The sequence below is a fragment of the Bos javanicus genome, chromosome 4, assembly GCF_032452875.1.
Source record: "Bos javanicus breed banteng chromosome 4, ARS-OSU_banteng_1.0, whole genome shotgun sequence".
Taxonomy (NCBI): Eukaryota; Metazoa; Chordata; class Mammalia; order Artiodactyla; family Bovidae; genus Bos; species Bos javanicus.
This window is the reverse complement of record NC_083871.1, coordinates 71,732,944-71,757,811: the sequence shown is the minus strand read 5'-3', so window position 1 is coordinate 71,757,811 and position 24,868 is coordinate 71,732,944. Positions and strand designations below refer to the sequence as shown.

Genomic DNA, 24,868 nt, shown 5'->3' with positions numbered 1-24,868 from the left:
GAAAGCAAAATAGATGTCCATCAAGAGATAAATGGATAAAGAAGCAGTGGTACATATATATAAAATGGAATATTACTCAGCCATAAAAAGGAATGCATTTGAGTCAGTTCTAATGAGGTGAATGAACCTAGAGCCTATTACACAGAGTGAAGTAAGTCAGAAAGAGAAAAACAAATATTGTATACTAAGGCATATATATAGAATCTAGAAAGATGGTTCAGTTCAGTTCGTGTCAGTTCAGTTTGCTTAGCTGTGTCCGACGCCTTGCGACCCCATGAACTGCAACACGCCAGGCCTCCCTGTCCATCACCAACTCCCAGAGTTCACCCAAACTCATATCCATTGAGTCGGTGATGCCATCCAGCCATCTCATCCTCTGTCATCCCCTTCTCCTCCTGCCCCCAATCCCTCCCAGCATCAGGGTCTTTTCCAATGAGTCAACTCTTCGCATGAGGTGGCCAAAGTATTGGAGTTTCAGCTTCAGCATCAGTCCTTCCAATGGTTGGATCTCGTTGCAGTCCAAGGGACTCTCAAGAGTCTTCTCCAACACCACAGTTCAAAAGCATCAATTCTTCAATGCTCAGCTTTCTTCACAGTCCAACTCTCATATTGATACATGACCACAGGAAAAACCATAGCCTTGACTAGCCGGACCTTTGTTGGCAAAGTAATGTCCCTGCTTTTGAATATGCTATCTAGGTTGGTCATAACTTTCCTTCCAAGGAGTAAGCGTCTTTTATTTTCATGGCTGCAGTCACCATCTGCAGTGATTTTGGAGCCCCCCAAAATAAAGTCTGACACTGTTTCCACTGTTTCCCCATCTATTTCCCATGAAGTGATGGGACCAGATGCCATGATCTTCGTTTTCTGAATGTTGAGCTTTAAGCCAACTTTTTCACTCTCCTCTTTCACTTTCATCAAGAGGCTTTATAGTTCCTCTTCACTTTCTACCATAAGGGTGGTGTCATCTGCGTATCTGAGGTTATTGATATTTCTCCCGGCTATCTTGATTCCAGCCTGTGCTTCTTCCAGCCCAGCGTTTCTCATGAAAGACAGTATTGATGAAATTATTTGCAAGACAACAAAGGAGACACAGATGTAAAGCACAGACTTATGGACCCAGTGCCGGGGGAGGAAGGAGGGGGTGGGATGTATGGAGAGAGTAACATGGAAACATACATTATCATGTGTAAATAGATAGCCAATGGGAATTTGATGTATGACTCTGGGAACTCAAACCAGGGCTCTATAACAACCTAGAGGGGTCGGATGGGGTGAGGGGTGGGAAGGAGGTTCAAGAGGGAGAGGACATGTGTATACCAACAATGATTCCTGTTGATGTTTGGCAGAAACAAATACAATACTGTAAACCAATTAAAAATAAATTAAAAAAAACACAATCATCTCAATAGATGCAGAAAAAGCTTCTGACAAAATTCAAAGCCATTTATGATTTTAAAAGACCCTCCAGAAAGTGGGCATAGAGGGAACCTAATTCAAAATAATAAAGAACATATAGGACAAACCCAAGTCAACATCATTCTCAATGGTGAAACACTGAAGGCATTTCCTCCAAGATCAAGAACCAGACAAGGATGTCTACTCTCACCACTTTTACTCAATATAGTTTTGGAAGTCCTAGCAATCAGAGAAGAAAAAGAAATAACAGGAATCCAAGTTGGAAAAGAAGTAAAACTCACCGTCTGCAGATGACATAATACTATGCACAGAAAATCCTAAAACACTACCAGAAAACTACTAGAGCTCATCACTGAACTTGGTAAAGTTGCAGGATACAAAATTAATACATCGAAATCTGCTGCATTTTTATCACCAACACCAAAAGGTCAGAAAAATTAAGGAAACAAACACATTGACCATCACATCAAAAAGAATAAAATACATAGGAATAAACCTACCTACGGACACAAAAGACTTGTACTCAGAAAACTAAAAGATGCTGATGAAAGAAATCGAATTATGACACAAACAGATGGAAAGATATACGATGTTCCTGGATTGGAAGAAACAATATTTTCAAAATGACTACAATATCCAAGGCTATCTGCATATTCAATGCAATCCCTATCAAATTACCAATGGCATTTTTCACAGAACTAGAATAAAAGTTTTAAAAATCTGAATGGAGACACAAAAGATCCCTAATAGCCAAAGCAATCTAGAGAAAGAAAAACAGAGCCAGAGGAAGCTGGCTCCCTGACTTCAGACTTTACCACAAAGCTAGTCATCAAAACACTATAGTACTAGCACATAAAACAGAAATACAGATCTACAGAACAGCGTACAAAGTCCAGAGATAAACCCACACACCTATGGTCACCTAATCTATGACAAAGAGGCAAGAACATTCAATGAAGAAATGACAGTCTCTTCAGTAACTGGTGCTGGGAAAACTGGACAGCTACACATAAAAAATGAAACTAGAACATACCCTAACACTATACACAAAAATAAACTGACCTAAATATAAGGCCAAATACTATAAAACTCTTAGATGACAACATAGGCAGAACACTCTCTGGCATAAATCGCAGCAATATATTTTGAAATATCATTGTAATTGCACTCAGGACAGCTATCACAGTAACTTTAGAGGTCATGTGTAGGCCATAATAAATAGTAGTATTTAAATTCCCTGTAGCTCAAACAGTAAAGAATCTGCCTGCAATGCAGGAGACCTGGGTTCCATCCCTGGGTCGGGAAGATCCTCTGGAGAAGGGAATGGCAATCCACTCCAGTATTCTCTCCTGGAGAACCCCATGGACAGAGGAGCCTGGCGGGTGAGAGTCGGACATGACTGAGCGACTAACACTACCACTACACTTGTGTGTAAAACTTGTGGAATTTGTATTCAGATATAAAAAGACTATCCAGGTACAATTTTAAAAGACTTTAAATAATTATGAAGGTTTATCACTGCCATACACATTGCTTGCATGATATATTAATTTCATATAGTTTACAAGTTGGGATGCTTAATGAAGAACCAAACTTCTAATTAGTATGTATTCATGGAAAAATGTAATCTTTTTTTTTAACCAAAATTTGCTTTACAATACACCAAAGAGTGAGAGTGAGGTGTGACTGTACAGTTATAGCCAACCCTCCTTAAACCCCAAACGGTCAGAAAAGCACAATATGGCACGGTCTCTGTAAATCAGCTGGAACCATGGCTCTGAATGCAAGGAGAAGGAACTGATGTGTGCACTCAAGTCCACTCACTTCTACATTTAGTCCACAGAAAGCTCTTAAAGAACCTCTAGTCCGGCTAGTCCACCTACAGTTGGGGAAACTGAGGCCAGGGCCAGAAGTGACCCTGACTTCAGGGTCTGCAGAAGTTATTTACTAGGAGTAAACTTCTTCAAACACTAGGAGATTAGTGGCTGAGATGGAATGGGTGTGGCAATTATACTTAAAGCATCCATAAATAGCAGCTGACAACAGAAGACAAGGAGGAAAGACTAATGAGTTTATCATAGAATAAATAATACTCGGTCTTAAGAATAAAACATGAAGCTGAGTCATTACGGAAAGGCCTTAGACTGTTTTCCATCAAAAATGTTTTACAATAAACTAGAGCTCTCATTCTGGAGAAGGCAACAGCACCCCACTCCAGTACTCTTGCCTGGAAAATCCCACGGGCGGAGGAGCCTGGTAGGCTGCAGACCATGGTGTCGCAAAGAGTCGGACACGACTGAGCGACTTCACTTTCACTTTTCACTTTCATGCATGGAGAAGGAAATGGCAACCCACTCCAGTGTTCTTGCTTGGAGAATCCCAGGGACCGGGGAGCCTGGTGGGCTGCCGTCTATGGGGTCGCACAGAGTTGGACATGACTGAAGCGACTTAGCAGCAGCAGCAGAGCTCTCATTCAAAGGGGTCATCTCCAACATCTGGAAGGTAAGTCCTGTGGTTGTAGGGATAGCCTTTATGCCCAACAATGCTGGATAACTGTTATATATTCGTGTCCCTGGGTTTTTTTTAATGCTAGATGAAGCTTGTTTTTGAGATGTGCACACATCTCACAGACAATAAAACAAATACTTTGAATTCCTAGGACTAAAATAACTTGTATACAGATGACAACTTATCTAAATGACCTGAAATAAAAATGACTGCAAATGAACCCTCAAGAACATACAGTACTTAAGCATTACTAATCACCACTCCCAAGGCCATGCCTGTATCAAACAGCCAGTCTTATCGACATGATGATGCTGTGGGAGTCCAAAGACAGGCAGACTACATAGATAAGAATTTATTATTCCAACAAGTAACAAGAATGTTACGTTGACATGATCTCCATCCTATGGTCAAGTCCTCATCTTTCCTCCCCTTGTAGCTCAACTTTACCTCCTAGCAACAGAACAAGGAAGAGGTGACTGTGATAAGACACGTTTTCCATCTCTAGACTTTAAATGTATTCCCAGTGTTGCCCCTTCCCTTGTCCCTTCCACACAGGCCATTGCTTCCCCATCACCTGTACAAAGAATGTCTAAACTCTCCCAAGATGATCTCACGCCTTCGTGCGGGCACCTCCAGGTGGGTGGACCAGCTGTTCATAGGTGCCTGGAACACTGTGCACCCTCTAGGTGCCCTCACTGGGGACCTGGGTTCACGCCTCTGCCTTTACATCTCCTGTTATAATTTTAACTACTTTTATCTCAGTCAACTCCTTTGCTTCACAGTCACTTCAAGAATGATATAGAGGAAAGAACAAGAGTTTTGGAGTCAGAAAATCCTGGGATGAATCCAAGCTGCAGCACCCAAATTGAGCTCTGGGACTGAGAACAAGTCACTTCTCCTCCCTGAGCCTTAGATCCTCAGGCCTAAAAGGAGACGGCTGTGTAGAGGAAAGGAGATGACACCCATAAAGTGCCCAGCACACAGTAGCTGCTCAGCAGATACTTCCCCCTCCCTCTCTCCCTGTCTCCCCACTTACAACTTCTGGTCTTAGCCTCTTTTTCTGAGAATATTTTCTCCCATCTCTACTTACTGACTTCTCCCCATATGCTTCCTATTGGCACAATCTTCTACACCTGAATCACGATAAGCGAGAAACCTATATTGGGAAATGTGATTATAAGCATGCCAAACTGTGGATCTTCAAACAGAAATAACAAGACTGCAAAATAGAAACACACTATAGAGGGCTGACTAAAGACAGGGACCACCAGCCCTTCTGTCCCTCTTCCCCCTTATTTGCCAGACTTAGCCAATAAAAATATAAGACCCCAAGTTAAACTTCATTTTCAGATAAACAGAAAATATTTTTCTAGTATGCCCCCAGTAGGTATTGTAGTAGAGAAGGAAAATGCCTCTTTACCAAAGAAGAAAATTAGTAGAGAAAAGATAACTAAGGTCATGACTATCAGAGAAAGAGGTTGCTGTCCTTCCACCTCATATCACCAGAGAGAGCTTAAAGTTCTTTGAGAAAGGGAATTCCTGCCCCCGAGTCCTAATGCAGTGGAGTCCTGGAGTTCTAGAAAGTGCCATGAGGCAACAGTCAAATAACAACCACTGTCCTTCAACTCCATTAAACATCAGAGCTTAGTGGAAAGGTGGATGGGTTTTGAAGACCTCAGTTGCTCAAACATCCTCATTATCTGTACAAAGTCTGCCCACCAAATAATTGATACATGAGTTTTATGGTAATTTTTATTGATTTTTAAACAGTATTTTATTCAATGAGCAAACATATTTCATATAATCCTGAAAAGAGGAGATAAGCTACCTCTCTCTACACGAGTGAGTTTTCTCAATATATTTGGGTTGGCATTTTCTGTTTTAAAAAGGGTGATAAACCACACAAGAAAATGCACATATGTTTCTGTACAAATGGATATATCATCTCCCATCAGGATTACTATAATAACCTCTCAATTAGAAATATCATCTCTGATCAGGACTATTGCAATAACCTCTCAATAGGACTCCTGGCTTCCACCCATTCAGTCTCTCTTCAGCTGCCAGAATGATCCTCCTAAAACATAAGTTAGATCCTGTCACTTCTCTCCTCAAAGTCTTCCAGTGTCTTCCTACCTCACCCAGGAAAAGAAAAGTGAAAGTCGCTTAGTCCTGCCCAACTCTTTGCAACCCTACGGACTGTCACCTGCCAGATCCTCTGTCCATGGAATTCTCTAGGCCAGAACACTGGAGTGGGTAGCTGTTCCTTTCTCCACGGGACTTGTCAACCCAGGGACCGAACCCAGGTCTCCTGCATTGCAAGCAATTCTTTAGCCACAAGGGAAGTTCCGAGTGAGAGTTAAAAGTTTTCTCAGTGGCCTGCAAGGTCCTACAGGCCCTCTCTGACCTCACCTGCTCCTGCCCAGATGCCTCAGCTCCAGCCACACCACCTCTGCCTACAACTTTCTTGCCTAAGACATCTTTACACTCACTCCCATCCCCAACTTCAAGTCTTTTCTGTCATGCCAATTTCCCCAGGATGCCTTCCTTGGCCACTTTTTCAAGTCATAAACCCCATTCCTGGCATCCTCTATCTCCCTTCTCTGCTAAATTTTTCTCCATTCCAGTGAGCCCCATCAATATACTATATATAATCACTTAGTTACATGTTGTCTCTCTCTCCCCCAAGAATATAGGGCAGAAATGCTGGTGTTTTGTTCACTTCAGAATCCCCAAGATGTAGAACAGTATGTAGTAGGCATTCATTCAGCAGTTACTTGAGGGATGTTGAAGAAATACAAGGTAAAAATAATAATGTATTATCATTTTGAAACAGATGTGAGAGTTGGACCATAAAGAAGGTTCAGTGCTGAAAAACTGATACCGTTGAATTGTGGTGCTGGAAAAGACTCTTGAGAGTCCCTTTGACAGCAAGGAGATCAAACCAGTCAATCCTAAAAGAAATCAACCCTGAATATTCATTGGAAGGACTGATGCTAAAGTTGAAGCTCCAATACTTTGGCCCCTGATGCGAAAAGCCAACTCACTGGAAAAGACCCTGATGCTGGGACAGATTGAAGGCAAAAGGAGAAGAGGGTGGCAGAGGATGAGATGGTTGGATAGCATCACCAATTCAATGGACATGAACTTGGGCAAACTCTAGGAGACAGCAACGGACAGGCAGGCCTGTTGTGCTGCAGTCCATGGGGTTGCAAAGAGTCAGACACAAATTAGTGGCTAAATAACAACAAATCATTTTGAAATAGGAGGGAAGAGAGCAGGGCACAACCTTTGAAAAAATGACATGGCCAGAGGACACAACATAAATTGATTAGAACCAAGTGGGTCCAAAATGGTGGACAAGTTGACTTGCACTAGACCTTGAACCTCAGTGCAACTCATTCTAACACATCAAGTTGGCAAAATGATACATCCACAGGCACCACGACAGTCCCAAGGCCAACCAAAGACCAAAAAGTGGGCTGTGGCCCAACTCTCAGAAATCTCTGCCACCTCCCCAAAGTAGTTGGAATACTATCCCACTTATTAGCCTATGAAATTACGCAGCTCATAAAGGTTGACCACACCATATTTTGACACAGCTTTTGCCCAAGATGGCCCACACTCTGTGGAGTGTGTTTCTCTCCAAATTCACTTCTTACCTATCACTTTCTCTCCTGAATTCTTTGTGATGAGACATCAAGAACCTGAACTTCATTAAGTCCTAAAAACAGGTGTGTGATCTCAGTTGGAACATTATGGGTTTTGGCCGGGTTCAAGTCCCAATCTGAGTTGGAGGTTTCAGTTTTACTGGAGTAAATTGTATTTACTGGAATTTAAACAATGTGGAATTGTCTTCAAGATTTCAGAGTTAAAAACCAGCTCTTCCCCGAAGTACTTCACCTGCTTTCTTCTTTCCCTAATCAGAAAATCATAAAGAGCCAGAGAGAGGAGTGTGGTTTTCCCACTTCTGATCTTAATATTCCGAAATGTAGAACAGAGCGTTCTCACTGTTGGTATTTTATAAATCATATGATTCTTTAAAAGTACACATTTGCCTGAAGTAACATCCTTTTAAAGGGTTTCCCAAGTGTCCCCGCTCGGGCTAAGAATAGTGAAAGTCCAGACTAACGGATGAACTGCTCATCACATTTCAGCGATGAGCATTCAGTAATGTTTGCTGATACAAATGACCTTCTTTTTGGCCACACAGCTATGGGATCTTAGTTCCCCTACGCCCCCTACATTGGATGCCTGGAGTCTTAACCACTGGACCACCAGAATAACCCCACAGAATGACCTATAAATGAGAGACATGGGACTTCCCTGGTGGTCCAATGGTTAAGAATCTGCCTGCCAATGCAGGGGGCATGGGTTTGATCTCTGGTCCAGGAAGATTCCATATGTCACAGGGCAACTAAGCCCACAAGTACTAGACGCACCTAGAGCTCGTGTTGCACAACAAGAGAAGCCACCGCAACGGGAACCCAGCACACGGCAACTAGAGAGCAGCCCCGACTCACCGCAATGGAGAAAGCCCACGCACAGCAGCGAAGATCCAGCACAGTCCAAAGTAAATAAATAACTTTTTAAAAATTTAAACGAGAGGCGCGTCAAAGTCAAAATGCCGAGCAGAATTCCCATTACCTCTCCTGGGCATCTCCGATGAGCTGCTGCAAGTCCACCTCCTGCTTCCTCAGGGTTCCAAAGGAGGACTGACTCTCCACGAGGCCTTTGCCGCCAATATTCAGCTTGACCTTCCCCAGGGCTGTCTCCAGGGTCCCACTCACATGGTTTTCAAACTTGCCCTCGTACTTCACAAAGTCCGACTCCACGACCACTGCAGTGAATAAGACATGCAGAGGAATCTGATGACAAAGTGGCCAACTCTGTGCCTCAGGTCACCTAGCTTTCCAATCCTGCGGAAACCTGTGGGAAACACGAGGTCTGCACTCAGAGCGGAGAGCCGGCGGCCACGCTGTACAGACAAAAGAACCTGGACGCTGACTGAGAGTGTAGTGTGTACTGGTGGCCAGGGGCTCTACTGAGTACTTTTTTGTTCTTTCATCTTTCAAGTCCAATATACACACATATAGACATGTGCACCAAAAGTATCTTTAGAGTTCCACGAATAATTTTAAAGTAAACATCTGTTTAACTGCTATCCAGATAAATAAATAGGATGTTTTAAATGTGTGCTTTGAGGATGAAGGGACCAGATGAGGATGACACATAAGCAGAAAAAGCCCAGCAGCCTGGCACTCTGCTCACCCACCCACCCAGGGCGTGGCCTGCCTGACCCAGTATCTGGCAGATCAGCCGCCTGAACCTGTCCCTGGGCATTTTCCCTTCCCCTTCGTGGCCTTGAAGAACACTCCCCTGGCTTTCATTACCATCTCCATTCAAACAGTTCTCCCATATTTAGCTGTTTATTTCTGACCTCTACCCAGTCATTCAATTCCGTATCAAGCAATTCCTTATCTCTGTGTTCCTGATAAAGTCAGTGAGCATGCCCTTCCTCCCTGCTTCCATCCTGGAGTACGCAAGCTCCAGACTCTCCATTCTTCCTTCCTGGCTTCCCAGACAATAAAGAGTGATGCCACCACCCAGCTGGTGTCCCAGCATAAATGAGCTCCCCTAGGAATTGCCATGTTCCTCATCAGGTCATACCAGACTGCCTTTAGTATCTGCCTTTTTTTAAAAAAAAGATCTGAACACCAAGGTACACATGTCTGAGGATCTTAGCCTTCTCATATCTCTATATGTCTTCTGTTCTCATTTTTAATTGAGCCAAATACTACCATAAAAATAGTCTCAGTCACCATCATTCAAGGAAGGCTACACTGAGAGTCTCTTAGGAACCTGACACTGGCCCTTTTCGTTCCCCTGACCCAAGGATCTCCTGGGCTCCTGGTGGTACTTCATAATGGATTCAAATCTACTGGGAGTCTGAAAGGCTTCTTTAAACCCAGTCACCACCCCCAACGCCTATACTTCTATCACTCCAGTCAAGAAAACCCATTCCTCAGCCAGGGTTAATGAGAATTAATCACCACTCATTATCTGTGGAATTTACAAAGTAAACGATTATCTCCACCAAAAATAATAAGGAGTTTATGAAAATGCCCCCAAATCAAAGCCTTTTCCTATTTACATCTTGAGAATACAAACATTCTGGGAATTGACTTGGAAAGCAGCATAGAGCAGCTGTTAAGAGCTCGAGATTTGATCACTACTCTAAAATTCCTCGTTGGGAGACCTGGGTATCTCATCCATCTCCCTGAACCTCAGGTTTGTCAATGCAAATTGGAGATAATTAATAATTCCTACCTGATGGATTCTGCTGGAAGCTGGTATCTCTAAACCATGTAATAAAGAGCCTGGCACACAGCAAGTGCTCAATTTATCCACTGGGTTTAGACCAGAGCAACAACATTTCCCAATAAACAGGACTGTCCTGGGTTGTACAAAGTGCTACACAGATAGAAACTCTACCTTCAGTTCCCAGTTCTGGTCCCCATCAGGCTTATTACCACTCCTGGAAACTCTGACCCCAGGACTGGACCCCACAGCAGCCGGGGATAATCAGGACTGTCTGTGTATTCGAAAATGCCATGAGAGACACAGACACGTTCTGAAATAGACGTCATCTGTGCACATGTCTGCACCGAGTCATCCACTGCTGCAGGTGGAAGGGAAAAGTGCGGAAGCCAACAGGCTGTCACTGGGACAACCAAGTCATGGTCCTCTAACCTCCACACCCCGGAACACAACACAGCACTCCAGTGCTGTTGCCAGGGGCAAGGATGACAAAGGTGAGGCATTTCAAACCTGTTCGGTAGACAAAGAAGAGGGCACCTCCCATCACAGCCCTAACACCCACAGGGCACAGACGCAGGGGTGAGCTCCGGCCTCAGCTGATGAACATACGTGGGACTTGCTCATCTCAGGGACTGCCACTGGCCTGACCCATCTAACAGGAGCTCTCTGGACACCACGAAGAGGCCAGGAGCACAGAGTGGTGAATCCCAATTACTCAGCGGTTCATGGGCTGCTCTGTGATTTTTTTTCTCTCTTGCCTTTCCTCATAGCTAGTTGTTATACCATTTAATAAATGTTCCACCCAATAGCCAGGGGGAAAACATGACATAAATCACTATCAATTCATCTGCCCATTGCTTGACAGCTCTGATAATGGGCCTGGCTGAAGAAAGCACTGTCTAGAATGCTGGTCTGGAAGAAAGTTTAGAGATTATTTGTCAACTCAAATTATTTCCTCTGTCACTTTTACCCTTTAAAGAGAAATGCAATTACAAAATTAAAGAACTTTAAAGCTAAAAGAGGACTTGAACATCATTTAGCCCAGTAATTAAGAGTTGATTGTACCTTCATACATCACTCTATTTCCTCAAGTTGTGTAGGAATGAGTACCAAAAGTCTTTGAAAAGCTCCCAACTTCTGGTCCAGTAATTGTATATTTAAGAATCTGTGCTACCCCAATGTTCACAGCAGAATTATTTACAATTGCCAAGATATGCAAGCAACATATGTGTCCATCAATAGAAGAATATATAAGGAATATGTGGCATATATATACACACACATACATACACAATGGAATAAAACTCAACCATAAAAAAGAATGAAATTTTGCCATTTGCAACAACATGGATGGAGTTGGAGGGTATTTTGCCAAGTGAAATAAATCAGAGAAAGACAAACACTGTATGTTATCACTTACAGGTGGAATCTAAAACATAAAACAAACAGTGAATATAATAAAAAAGAAACAGATTCACAGATACAAACTAATGGTTACCAGAGGGGAGAGAGAAGCAGGGAGGGGTAAGAGGGTAGAGAATTAAGAGGTACAAACTGCTATGTATAAAATAAATAACCTACAACAATATACTATACAGCACAGGGAATATTTTACAATAACTATAAATGGAATATAATTTATAAAAATTTTGAATCATTATGTTCTACACCTGAAACTAATAGAATATTGTAAATCCACTATATCTCAAGAAAAACAAAATTTTAATAAAAAAAAGAATCTACGCTGAAACAATTGTTTAAAGGAAAAACAACAACAAAAATATTCATTGCAGCCCTATATACAAAGCACTAAATTGGACTCGTTAAGCAAATTAGGGTGCATACATACTGCTTATTGAAAACAGTACTAAGAAATATTTAAACCATACTAAGAAATCTAAACATATAAGGTTAAATAAAATAAATGAGGAACATGTTAAAATTACATGTAGTGTGTTTCCAATGTTATTTTTCAAAAATTAGAAGCAGAGATAAAAAAGATACAATATAATAGAAATTAACATTTGATGGAGGAATTTTTATTGACTTGTTTTCTTGCCTTTCTATATTTTATAAATACTTCTTTGTAATAATGAGGAGTATTTTTGATGTTTGACATTTCAAGCTCACTATCTCCTTTCCTTTCTGTTACACATCTGGGCAATTGGGTAAGAAATTTCAGGTGCTCTCTCCATTGGCACCAGCAGCAAACTGAACCCTTGCAAACCCCACCCATACAAAACCCTCACCATACCTCCTATTCACTAGAACAACTAAGCCCATCTTTTTCCCTCTTCTCTCTAGTTATTTTGGACCAGCCTTGGCAATCTACTATGTTCTCCCCAGAAAAGCTTCATTTTGTGAGTAATAAAATCTTTCACACTCTCCTGATGGATACGGGGCATCATCAACCTCAATATTAAACCAAATTGGGAGCAGTAGAACTTCAGTCCACTTATACTGAGGAGCCACAACATCTACAAGTGGGCATGTTGTACTTTTATACCAAAAATTGCAATATTGGAACTCCTCTGGTAGAAAGAACAGTGGGTAGGAATCTGCCTGCCAATACAGAAGACACATGTTTTATTCCTGGTCTGAGGAGATTCCACACACCTCAGAGCAATTAAGCCTGACCGCCACAACTACTGAAGCTTGTGCACCCTAGAGCCCATGCTCTGCAGCAAGAGAAGCCACTGCAGTGAGAAGCCCATGCACCGCAAAAAGGACCCCGCACAGCCAAAAATGGAATACAAAAGAAAAAGAAAACAGAACGGATATGTCTTTAAAACAGTAAGCAAAGAATCAGGAGAACTGATTATAAGGTATGGCTTTATAATCACTCCAGACAACATGTGGCTTCCCCAGTGGCTCATTGGTAAAGAATCTGCCTGCACTGCAGGAGACGTGGGTTCAATCCCTGAGTGGGGAAGATCCCCTGGAGAAGGAAATGACAACCCACTGCAGTATTCTTGTCTGGAGAATCCCATGGACAGAGGAGCCCGGTGGGCTACAGTCCATGGAGTCACAAAGAGTCAGACATGACTGAGTGACTAAACAACAACAACAAAACAAGACAACGTGTGTCTAAAAGAAGAATCATCTCCTGATCTGAAACAATTGTAAATATAACCAAAGAAACATACCTGGACTCAGAAACTGGTCTTCTGTGAGTACATCTCCAAGAGTGACAGATAAAAACTGGTACTTGGGTCTCTGCCAGCACCAGTATCTCTTTTTTTTGGTCACCAGACTTAGAAGTTGTAATTTATCTGAGTCATTCAAGTTTGATACTGCGATCAGGTTACCTCCAGCATCAACTTCCTTAAGAAAATTTCGTGTTGCTTTGGCAAACATTTTGAGAACTCCAGATTACCTGAAAAAAAATATATATATATAGGAAGTTATTATTTCATAACGTTTTCCTAAAATCATCTTATTTCTTCCTAGTATCAATCAGTATTCATGAAAGAATATCTTCTCCTTAGAGAAGCCTCTAGCTTGAGTTCAGTTGATGTCTAAAAAATAAAAAATTGAAATACTAAAAGAGGATATGAGTATAAATCAGGATAGGCTAGGTTATGCCTCCAAATCTCAGTGGCTTATAATCAGAAGGGTATATTTAGTGCTCACACTACACATCCAGTACAGAAGACGTTGCTCCTTGCTGTCATTCAGGGATTCAGGCTAAAGGGGCAGACACCGTCTTGAACATCATCAGTCATCAGCCAACAGGAAATAAGGTTCCAGAAAAGTCTCACATCAGGTATTAAATGCTCTAGCCCAAAACTGACACATATCACATTTACTCACAATTTGTAAGAACTAGGCACATGGCCTCAGCCAGTCATAATGGTCATGAAATACCAAGTATTGGGAAGGCAGAGACCTGGGAATATCTGTTGAACAGCATACTGACTACCCAAATGTGCATCTTACTTATGACTACTTCTTTGAAGGGTTGAATGTGCTTTTTCTTTACATTGTGTGATTTCCCTTATCCATAAATGTAAAGTGACTAGCTATTACTTTTAAACCCAGAAATGAAAAGCCCAGTCACTCTTCAGCTGGAGGGGAAAAAAAGAAACACACATTGGAAGATATAAATGTACTATATTCACTGGAAGATGTCTATACTTTTCAATAAACTATTAGAATTACTGGCTAAACATCTGGGGGAAAAAAAAGTCAGATCCCTATCTCATGCCATGCATGCATGCTAAGTCACTTCAGTCACATCCGACTCTGCAACCTCCCAGACTGTAGCCCGCCAGGCTGCTCTATCCATGGGATTCTGCACGCAAGAATACTGGAATGGGTTGCCATTTCCTCCTCCAGGGGATCTTCCAAACCCAGGGATCAAACCCAAGTCTCTTGCATCTCCTGTGTTGGCAGGAGGGTTCTTTACCAACCAGCACCACCTTGGAAGACCCATCTCATGCCACACACAAGAGCAAATTCTCAGTGGATTAGAGGGTTTTTAAAGAAAAGTGAAACCATAAAAGTAAAAAAGACAAACAAATATTTGTACAATTGAAGAATTAGAAAGGCCTTTAGAAAGACAAATAGCAAACTGAGAAAATGCTTATTTTCTAGTTTGTATTAACAAAAAACTAGAATACTTAACATTAAAAAAACCTTTGCAAAGTACATCAAGGATTAAAAAATGGTAGGAGACACATGGACAAAAGTTATAAACAATTCACAACATATAAACTGCACATAGCTGTACATATGCAAAATACATATGTGCACACATACATGACCATTATTATTCAAAAAACGCACAAACTGAAATAACTATCCACAAAGGTTAAAATGTCTAATGCACAAGAAAGGTTAAAATGTCTAGTGCACAAGAACTGTGTTTTATTTATACTTGTACCCTGGTATCTGGAAGTCACATAGAAAACACAATTATAGAATTTAAGAGCTGAGATAATCTTGGATGTTTAGTTACTAATAGTTCAACCCACCTTCTTTACCATGGATCTTCTCGAGAACATTAAAACGTTTTGTTTTACTATCATTAATTCTTCTCTAAAGTACCTTCTCTTAGATTATTTTATAGCCATCTAACCCTGTTCTTTTATCAGAGAACTCATTTATCAAAATATTTATTGAATCAGTCATTATTCTTAAGCATGCTAAAGCTGAAACTCCAGTACTTCGGCCACCTCATGCGAAGAGTTGACTCATTGGAAAAGACTCTGATGCTGGGAGGGACTGAGGGCAGGAGGAGAAGGGGACGACAGAGGATGAGATGGCTGGATGGCATCACCGACTTGATGGACGTGAGTTTGAGTGAACTCCAGGAGTTGGTGATGGACAGGGAAGCCTGGCGTGCTGCACTTCATGGGGTTGCAAAGAGTCGGACACGACTGAGCGACTGAACTGAACTGATGTACTATACCCAGGTACTGTGTTTAAGCACTCAGGATACATACACAAAAGGCAGCCTCTCACCTTAATGAGCTACTAATTTGGTGACTAGAAGGAGAAATAAACAGTTAAGTTTTATGCTAGATATTGACAGAGATTGTGAAAAGGAATGAACCAAGAAAAAGTCATCTCGATCAAGCTGGAGAGAAACACAGTGTCGCAGAAGCTGTCATGAAGCAGACAGCATCACAGCTGCATTTTGTGGGCTAGGTAGAAATGAGCCTAAGTCAGCAAAGGAGTACTGAGAGGAGGTTCTAGCAGATGAGCAATTATAAAGGCTCAGCACTTGCAGGAAGTGGTGAACAGGTGGAGAAGATTTTCTAAGATTTGGGACCAGCAAGGTCGTAATGATCAAGAGACATGGGTTTGTGTAGCTATGCCTATCACCACTCCTTTGACAGACTTAGAGTTGCTCTGCAAACTCTGGGATTGGTTCCTGCAGTGGACTGCCAGGTTCTAGAGCAGGGAGGGGCAAAAGACAAGGATGAGGAAGACTCAGTGTTGGTCCTGAAGGCCTGTACCTCCCCTGATGAGGGCCAGGGCAGCAGGAGCCACTAGAGGGGTTATATAGGGAACAGTGTGATGAGAGTAGTCACTTAAACAGATCTTCTGGAAATGAAATAGGAGATCAGCTGGAAGGAACTACATCAGTGCCTTAAGGGCAGAAAAGATGCTGGTTTGGTGGCTTCCCCAGAACTCTGGTTGGATGTGAGGTTTCTGATGAAAGAAAGGAGACTCCCCAGCATGGCCTGCAGACAGCGCAGGCCTGGCTTGGCTGATGAGATGGAGATGCCAGTTATCAAGAGAGGGATCTGGGAAGAAGCAGATTGGTGGGGACAGTAAGGCAGTACTACCACTGAGAGTGCGTCTAGCATAAGATGCAAAGTTAATTTTGTCAAACACAAGGGAAGAATATTGAACAAAATACTGTCTCCTCAATGACCTGACTTTCCTGGTGGCTTAGACGGTAAAGAATCTGCCTGCAATGCAGGAGACCCGTGTTTGATCTCTGGGTTGAACACTAGACTTTTCCAATGGAGAATTCCACGGACAGAGGAGCCTGGCAGGCTATGGTCTATGGGGTTGCCAAGAGTCGGACATGACTGAGTGACTAGCACTCACTTTCAGTCACCTGGGGGATTTCACCCTGCTTTGCCCCAAGAAAAGAGTAGCAGCAGAACCTGCGTCAGTTCACCGGGGGTATCAGGATCTCCATTTCTATGGTTTCCATTCTTTACTGGGGCAACCAGGAAGGGAGTTCACTACCTTGACTTCAGATTAAACAGGTCTCTGAAGAACATACATCAGGCTTGCTATTAAAAAAAAAAGTAACAAAACCCATCTGCTATAGGCAGCAGAGTCTTAGTAATGACACCACTCCTCCCCAGAGGGATTAGAGGATAAAGAAGGGGAACTCCTAAATTAATTTTTAATTTTTTTTCAATCTAGCATCAAACATAGCCTCTTGACAAGGTAGGTTGTTTGAAGAAGAGTTAACAGCAGTGACTACTGCTTTGGAGGTTTTTATTCAGACTTATTTAATCAAAGAACTGAGGATATTTTCCTTGTGAAGCTAAAGTTAGAGGGTTTGGGTTTTTTTTTTTTAATTACTATATTTGAATACACAATACATTTACATGGCTCAAGAATCTAAACTATGGGAAAAGATACACACTGAGAAATCCCATCCCTACCCAGGTCCCATCTACTTTTTCACCCCTGTCCCCTTCAAGTATATCACCTTCATATTTCTTTATACAAATATAAAAGGAATGTACACACTGTTCTGCATCTTGCTTTCTGTCACGTGGCAATATATCCTAGAGATCTCTCCATGGTGAGTACCCTCTGCATAATACAGTTCACAATACCCCTTCCTGAAGATGTACCATTGCTTATTTAACCTGTCCCATATTGCTGATCACTTGGGTTACGTCTAAATTTTTATTACTATAAAAATGCCATACTAAATACTGAATGTGTGTCCCCTTCCTACATGGGCAAGAGAAGGGGTCCCCAACCTTTAGGCCACAAACCGGTACCTCCTGTCAGATCAGTGGCAGCACTACATTAAAAATAAAGTGGACTATAAATGTAATGCACTTGAACTATCAGGAAACCATGCTCCCACCCCTGGCCCATGGAAAAATTATCTGCCACAAAATAGGTCCCTGGTGCCAAAAAGGTCAGGGACCACTGGGCAAGAGTGTCTGAAGAGAGATTTCAAGAAGTGCTAGACCAATGGGTAAATGCATCGATAATTTACAGGTTGTACCATTTTTCAGTTTCACCAATAAGGTATGAAAGTATCAGTCTCAGCAACAAGAGTAGGTTATCAATCTTTGTATTTTTGCTAGTCATAGGTGAGAAATAGTATCTCAGTATAGTTTTAAGTCATGTTATTTTAATATAACATATAATTTAAGAGGCTTCCCTGGTGGCGCAGATAGTAAAGAATCTGCCTGCAATTCAGGAGACCCAGGTTCAATCCCTGGGTTGGAAAGATCCTCTGGAGAAGGGAATGGTAACCCACTCCAATATTCTTGCCTGGAGAATTCCATGGACAGAGGAATCTGGCCAGCTATAGTCCATGGGGTTGCAGAGTTGGACACAACTGAGCAACTAACACACATTTTAATATAAATGAATTCAAGCGTCTTTTGTTTGCAGCCTTTTTATATATCTTTTTCTTAACTGTTTGTGTCCTTAGCCTATTTTCTATTGCTTTTTCTTTATTCCTAGAAGCTTTCAATAAATCAGAGAGATGAACCAAGATATAAGCTAAAAATTTAACACAATACAGTTTATCATGTGGCATAGGGAGCCAATAAGTTGCTGTCTGATTCTCAAACAACTAAAGTAACTGTCCCACCTGGAAAGATTAAATAATATGCCCAGAGTCCACTAAAAGATCTAGAACTCAAGCTGCCTGACACAGACAATGCCTCAACTAGAAGCCAGACGTCAGATTCAAATTTCCAGAATGCTCCAATCTGAAAGAAGATGAAAATGACCTCCCTAGAGGTCAAGGTCAAAATGCTCATGGCCTAAAACTCCACTGCACTTTACAGCTGTACCAAAGAGCCTGGGCTCCCTCACTTGGGCCTGAAGAATTCCATTAGCAAACATCTCATCAGCCTCTGTGGCTGCCCAACTTGAAGCAGATTAGAACTCAGAGAGTCAAAGTCAAGGCAGTAATGACATGAAAGCTCAGCTCAGACTCCTGGACAAGAGACATTAAAGGAAGAGACCAAAAAAGCAAGACAACGACACAAAGTCAGAAGAGCACACGGCCAACTCGGACCAAAGAATCTAAAAAATAGTTGCCAAGATGGTGACGGCATCAGAAGATACTACAATCGCTCTGACCATCCTCAAGACTGATTCAGTGTGATGGAATGATCACATCTTTGAGTTGCAAAAAACCTACCTCTTCCCAATTCAGGATTCTTCTCTAGAGCAGCTCCAGTTGATCAATGGGCCTCTGCTTGAATTCTAAGGAAGAAACCTCAACATCCACTAGATAAAGAGGGGGTAACTATATGCTGAGTACCTGCTATGTGCCAGGTACTGGCTAACTCCTTTCTACATATTTCCTCATTGCATCTCCACGACAACCCTCAGGAGGTATTGTCTGCATTTTACAGAAGTGGAAACTAAAGTGCAAAGATGTTATTTGCTCAAGAACACAAGAAAAAAAGCAGCAACCCTGACATCCAGGAACTCGCTTGGTACAATCAGCTAGCCCTGGGGTTGCCAGCACTGGCCCGGCATTCTCCTGGCTGGCACGAACAATGTCACAGGACATCAACATCAGGCAAGGCCACTCAGTGGTCATGATAAATCAAGACCAAAACAAGACCTTTTATAGTCTTATCTGACCACAGTCAGAATGTGAACACTGTCCAAACCACAAAAATGACCAAACACTCCCACTACCCCCACCAACCCTGACACATAAGTAACTGTGGTTTTCGGTCAACAGCAGTTTTAGCCTCACTCCTTTCAGACATGATTTACAAGGATACTCCAGAGAATTTCCCACACTTTCTGGCAGCATCCAATCCAGAGTAAAGTCCTATTTCCTTAAACTCTCCTCCAAATCGCCTAGAAGCCCAAATCCTATAACTCCTTTCTGACACCCAGATATGGAGAAGCCCAGGGTTGCCCATGGAGCAAAGCCTCCCTCATTCAGCAAGGAACTGACCCAACCCCTTCAACTCCACCTGCTGTTCCCAGAGGTCTTTGACTAGAAGGCTGCTGCTGCTGCTGCTGCTAAGTCACTTCAGTCGTGTCCGACTCTATGCGACCCCATCCCTGGGATTCTCCAGGCAAGAACACTGGAGTGGGTTGCCATTTCCTTCTCCAGTTCATGAAAGTGAAGTTGCTCAGTCGTGTCTGACTCTTTGAGACCCCATGGCACCCTACCAGGCTCCTCCGTCCATGGGATTTTCCAGGCAAGAGTACTGGAGTGGGGTGCCATTGCCTTCTCCGTGACTAGAAGGCAGTGAACCTCAAATAGAGAATTAGTGCTGAGCCCAGATTCCAACTGAGGTCCACCTGTCTCCCAAGCCTAAGTCCTGGACCACCTGCTCTGCTGACACCCTAGTCAGCTTTATTTTTTTTTTTTTGAACCACATATGATTCATTTTGTAGAGTAAGAAAATGTGCTCAAAAGGGTAAACTTCAGTTACAGTGGAAGCAAAAACCATGGCTATAAAACATGCTATTTCCTCACCATCTAGGAAAACAAGACACTGCTATTAGTACTATTGTCTCTTAACAACTTCAGCACATTTCAAACTGTTTTTAGTTTTCTAAACAACAAAGTGAAATTGACTCTATTAACTTTAAATAGAGGTGTCATTCTTCCGTATCTTCCAATGCTTACAGCCCAGTGCCTTCATTTGTATAGTAAGGCAAATTAAAGGGGAGAAGGCAATGGCACCCACTCCAGTACTCTTGCCTGGAAAAACCCCATGGATGGAGGAGCCTGGTAGGCTGCAGTCCATGGGGTCGCTAAGAGTCGGACACGACTGAGGGACTTCACTTTCACTTTTCACTTTCATGCACTGGAGGAGGAAATGGCAACCCACTCCAGTGTTCTTGCCTGGAGAATCCCAGGGACAGCGGGGCCTGGTGGGCTGCCGTCTATGGGGTCGCACAGAGTCGGACACGACTGAAGCGACTTAGCAGCAGCAGCAGCAGCAAATTAAAGACAAGGAACTCTATCATTTCTTTCTAAACTAAAAATCTGAAATTAAAAAAAAAAAAAAAGGTGGTCACAGGGCACGCATGAGCTTGTAAAAGGAGGGTGAGTCAGCAAAGGTTTGGGGGAAGTGGAATAAATAACTGGAGGCTGATTAAGTAAAGAACCCACTGGTTCTCCTTGCGGGTTCAAAAAGAAAAACAAAAGCACTTCTGGAAAACCTAAGGAGCTTCTGAGGGCTTGGGCGGTATTTCTCAGATCTAATTGTCTGGCCTCATCTTTTCCCGGAGGTTTTCGTTTATGAAAAGAGCTCATTGGTGGTGGCTTTGGAAAACGATTAATTTACTCTACACTTCTTCAGCTGTTCTCTGATTCCGCAGCACTTTTCATTCCACTTCAACTAGTTTGTCTATTTGCCTCTTAAAGGCATCCATCAATCCCAACGCATCCTTCCTTCTCACCAGTCCTCTGAACTGAGTAGAATCTCAGTGAGAGGGTTTTTCCAAACCCGCTAGAACCCACGCCGTTCTAAGACGGCCCTGGTCTTAGAACCTGGTCAGGTGCAGAGGGGAAGCGGTCCGGGTCCGCACGTGGAGGCCCCGTGAGCGCGGTGATGTCATCCCATCCAGGCTGAGAACTACCGGGCGGGGCCTGGCCTCCTCCTCCTCCGTAACCTCGGGGCCCAGGATCCCCGACGCCAGGGATGGGGACTCGGTCCAGGCAGGAGAGAGAATTCCACGCCGCCCCCGCCTTCCTTCCCCGCGCACACGCGCCCCGGCACGCGGCCATCTAGAGCCTAGCCAGGAGAAACCGGAAGACAAAGAAAGAAGGAATGGGGAGGGGGCGCGAAGAAGGCGGGCAGTGGGTACCCGCTGCCCTAGCAAAAGCCAGAGAAGGAAGTGGCAATGGAGTGGAGGAGGAGAGGAGAGGGGATGGGATGGGAAAGGGGTGGGGTGGGGGGACGGGGGCTGGAAACGGGGGAGAGGGGGGACGCCATGGGGCCGGCGGTCCAGTTGCGGGCAACCCACCCATTCGTCCCCCTTAGGACTAAGGGGCACACCGGAGGGTGTCCCAGAGAGAAAGGGCCGCGCGGGCTCGGCTCCCCAAGGTCAAAGCCGGATCCCGAACAGAGCCGAGCCCAGACACCGGACTTACCTCGCAGCTGCCTCGGGCCCCGAGCCGGTCGAGTCGGAGGAGCCCTCGGGCCGGGCCGGGCCGAGTCGAGGCGGGGGATCGCGAGGGAAGAGGGCGGGCGGCGGGACCTTTGCTCGGTCCCCGCCCCTTGGAGCCCGGCGAGGCGGCGGGAGGAGTGAGCTCCAGAACTGGCACTGGAGAGTGTTGAGTTCTGAGGCTGCCCTCAGCAGGGCATGGAGAGACACGGGGCTTCCCCTTGGGCTCCCATATGCTCTGGGCATATCCTGAGTTACCCCACCTCCTTATCAGTATAACTGTCCCTGACTATTCCAATTAAAAGCACAGCCAGTCCACCACCCTACAGGAACACGCCCTAGTTCCTTGCATGCTTTATTTTTAGGATTTCATACTTACTTCAAGCATTGTCTTTCCCTAGAATGCCAGCTCCACAAGTGCAAGGGGTGGGTGTGGGGGGAGATTTTGTCTGTTTTGTTCACTATACCCCACACCTAGCACAGTACCTGATGGATGATAGTAACTGAGTTAATTAATGCATCCTCTTGTTCATTTCTCCAACTAGACTGCGAGGTCTCACTCTGCTTTGCTTGGCACAGGGTAGGTGAACAATGAAGTAATGGTTGTTGGACGAATGAATGAATAGAAATGATCAAGAGAGAAGTACCCTTTTTGTCCTCTATCTGGCCACACTGATTAGAGAGTTTGGAAGAAAAAAAATCACTGTCTTGCTCCTGTCAAGAAACTTTGTATCCATGCTGTTGTTTCTCTGTCCTCATAAAATTGCACTGGCTTTTTATAGAGATTATTGTCTCCTGACCTTGGCCATTAACCTCAAGAACATCATTGTAAGTTGTATGTTAGTGAAGTTCCCACCAAGAAGCCCTCCTCTGCCTAGATAGGTAACCACCTGTAATTGAGAGTACAGGAGCTTTTTGTGCAAATTGCTCAATGTCTTCAATGTCTTCCCTTTCTTTTTTATCCTGTCCCCTGCCTTTCAAGTAAATGCTTGAGGAAGATAGTATGAGATTAGCAGCTAGTATTTATATAGCACTTTCCAATTACTGTCACCAAGCATGGTTTTAAGTACCTCACATGCATTGACTGATTCATTTACCCCTCACAGCAACTGGTTGGAAGTCCAAGTTACAAATGAATAAATTGAGGCAAAGAATGGGAAGCCCATCCTACTGAAAAATGATCCTTTGGGGCCTGCCCCCATATCCTCTGCTGTAGCTCCTCTCAGCAGTAGGGAAATGATAGTATCTGATGTACATTTCCTGAGTTGTTTTACATATGCTAAAACCACCACCAAGTGGAAGAAATTAACTACTTGATGACCATGACCAGACCTACTAGCTACTAAGGATCCATACTGTTAACCGCTGTGATGACACCGTTAGCTCACCATCAACCTATCAGAGTACTATGCACGGGCTGATCACATACCCTGGGACACCCCTCCCTCACCTGGATTTTAAAAATGCTTTGCTGAAGTTTTTTGTTGAACTCAGGGACTTTGGCTGCTTGGTGTGCCCTGAAATAAATACTGCATTTTCCTTCATACAACGCAATGTCAGTAGATTGGTTTCACTGCACACTAGTGAAGGAACCCAAATTTGGTTCAGTAACAACACTATCTGAGCTTTAAAACCACTGGACAGTGCTGACTCTTCTGAAAATAAGAAACACAAGAGTCAGTCCATCAAGCAGTGTTTGAACATGTAAGTATTGGGAGAGGGGGATGAATTGTGTTTAAGAAAGTACCCCCACCCCATTCCCCATGGCTACTTATCCTGTCCCAGATGGTTGGGATTAGCCCAAACCGAGAGTCTCAACTTTTCTGTTGTATTTTTTTTGAACAGTTGTATTTATTAATATTATTATTAAAGTATTTGAAGATTTCAGACAGACAAATGCAAGATGGGAATTTTAGCCCAACTAGGGAAAAAATGAATAGAAAGAAAACATCCAACCCCAATCCTCTCACCCCATTGTAGATACATCCCATTAAGAAAATGAAGCTATAACAGAATCTTGCAGGAGACAAATTGGGGTAGTCATAGTGATGGAAAGTGCTTTTAATAAGATTCACTCTATAAGCTGTGTTTCAAGTTACAGAACTTCTGAAATACATCCATGGGGTGTTGTTTATTTCCTACTCTTTCCCCCAGATCCTTACTGAATAAGCAACTTGTAAAGGTGGGCAAAAATCGATAAAATGTTTTACTGGGGTATATTTCATAAATATACATGGTAACAAACCACCTCCACCTTAATTACTTCCAAGTTCTTTGAGAGCTACATTTGGAGAGACCTGCACTCTTTTAGATAAATAGCCTCCATGGAGGAGAAAGAACACACACAGGCTTTGAACCAGTTAGATTTGGTCAAATCCAGCCTACCACTTACCAACTGAGTGATCTTAAGCAAATTTTTAATTTCACATTTACAAATTACCTGTAGTGTTATCATGAGATTTTTAAAAATGTATGATAAGCACTTGGCACATAGTAGGCCCTAAAAAAAAGTTCATTTCCTTTCCTTTATTAATTACTTTTCAGTTAATGTCACTTTTAAATTGAGCATAGCATGGAACTCTGCTCAATGTTATGTGGATGGGAGGGGAGTTTGGGGGTCAAGGGATACCTATATATATATGTATGTCTGAGTCCCTTCACTGTTCACCTGAAACTCACAATGTTGTTAATCGACCATTTCTTGTTGTTCAGTTACTCAGTCAGGTCCAACTCTTTGAGACCCTATGAACTGCAGCATACCCAGTTTTGCTGCCCTTCACTATCTCCCAGAATTTGCTCA

General features: G+C 43.0%; 1 protein-coding gene across 2 annotated transcripts in view; it reads right to left on the bottom strand.

Moving 5' to 3' along the window:
• The window catches only part of GSDME (gasdermin E), a 99,803-nt gene extending 77,662 nt beyond the window's left edge, over positions 1–22,141 (bottom strand). For both annotated transcript variants that reach the window (XM_061414342.1, XM_061414341.1), the window contains exons 1-3: positions 22,055–22,141; positions 13,395–13,624; positions 8,575–8,767 (exon numbers count right to left, since the gene is read on the bottom strand). In XM_061414342.1, the coding sequence (XP_061270326.1) occupies positions 8,575–8,767; positions 13,395–13,605 (404 nt within the window). In that variant the 5' untranslated portion in view covers positions 13,606–13,624; positions 22,055–22,141. The remainder of the gene's footprint in view (positions 1–8,574; positions 8,768–13,394; positions 13,625–22,054) is intronic.
• Between the last annotated feature and the right edge of the window lie 2,727 nt (positions 22,142–24,868).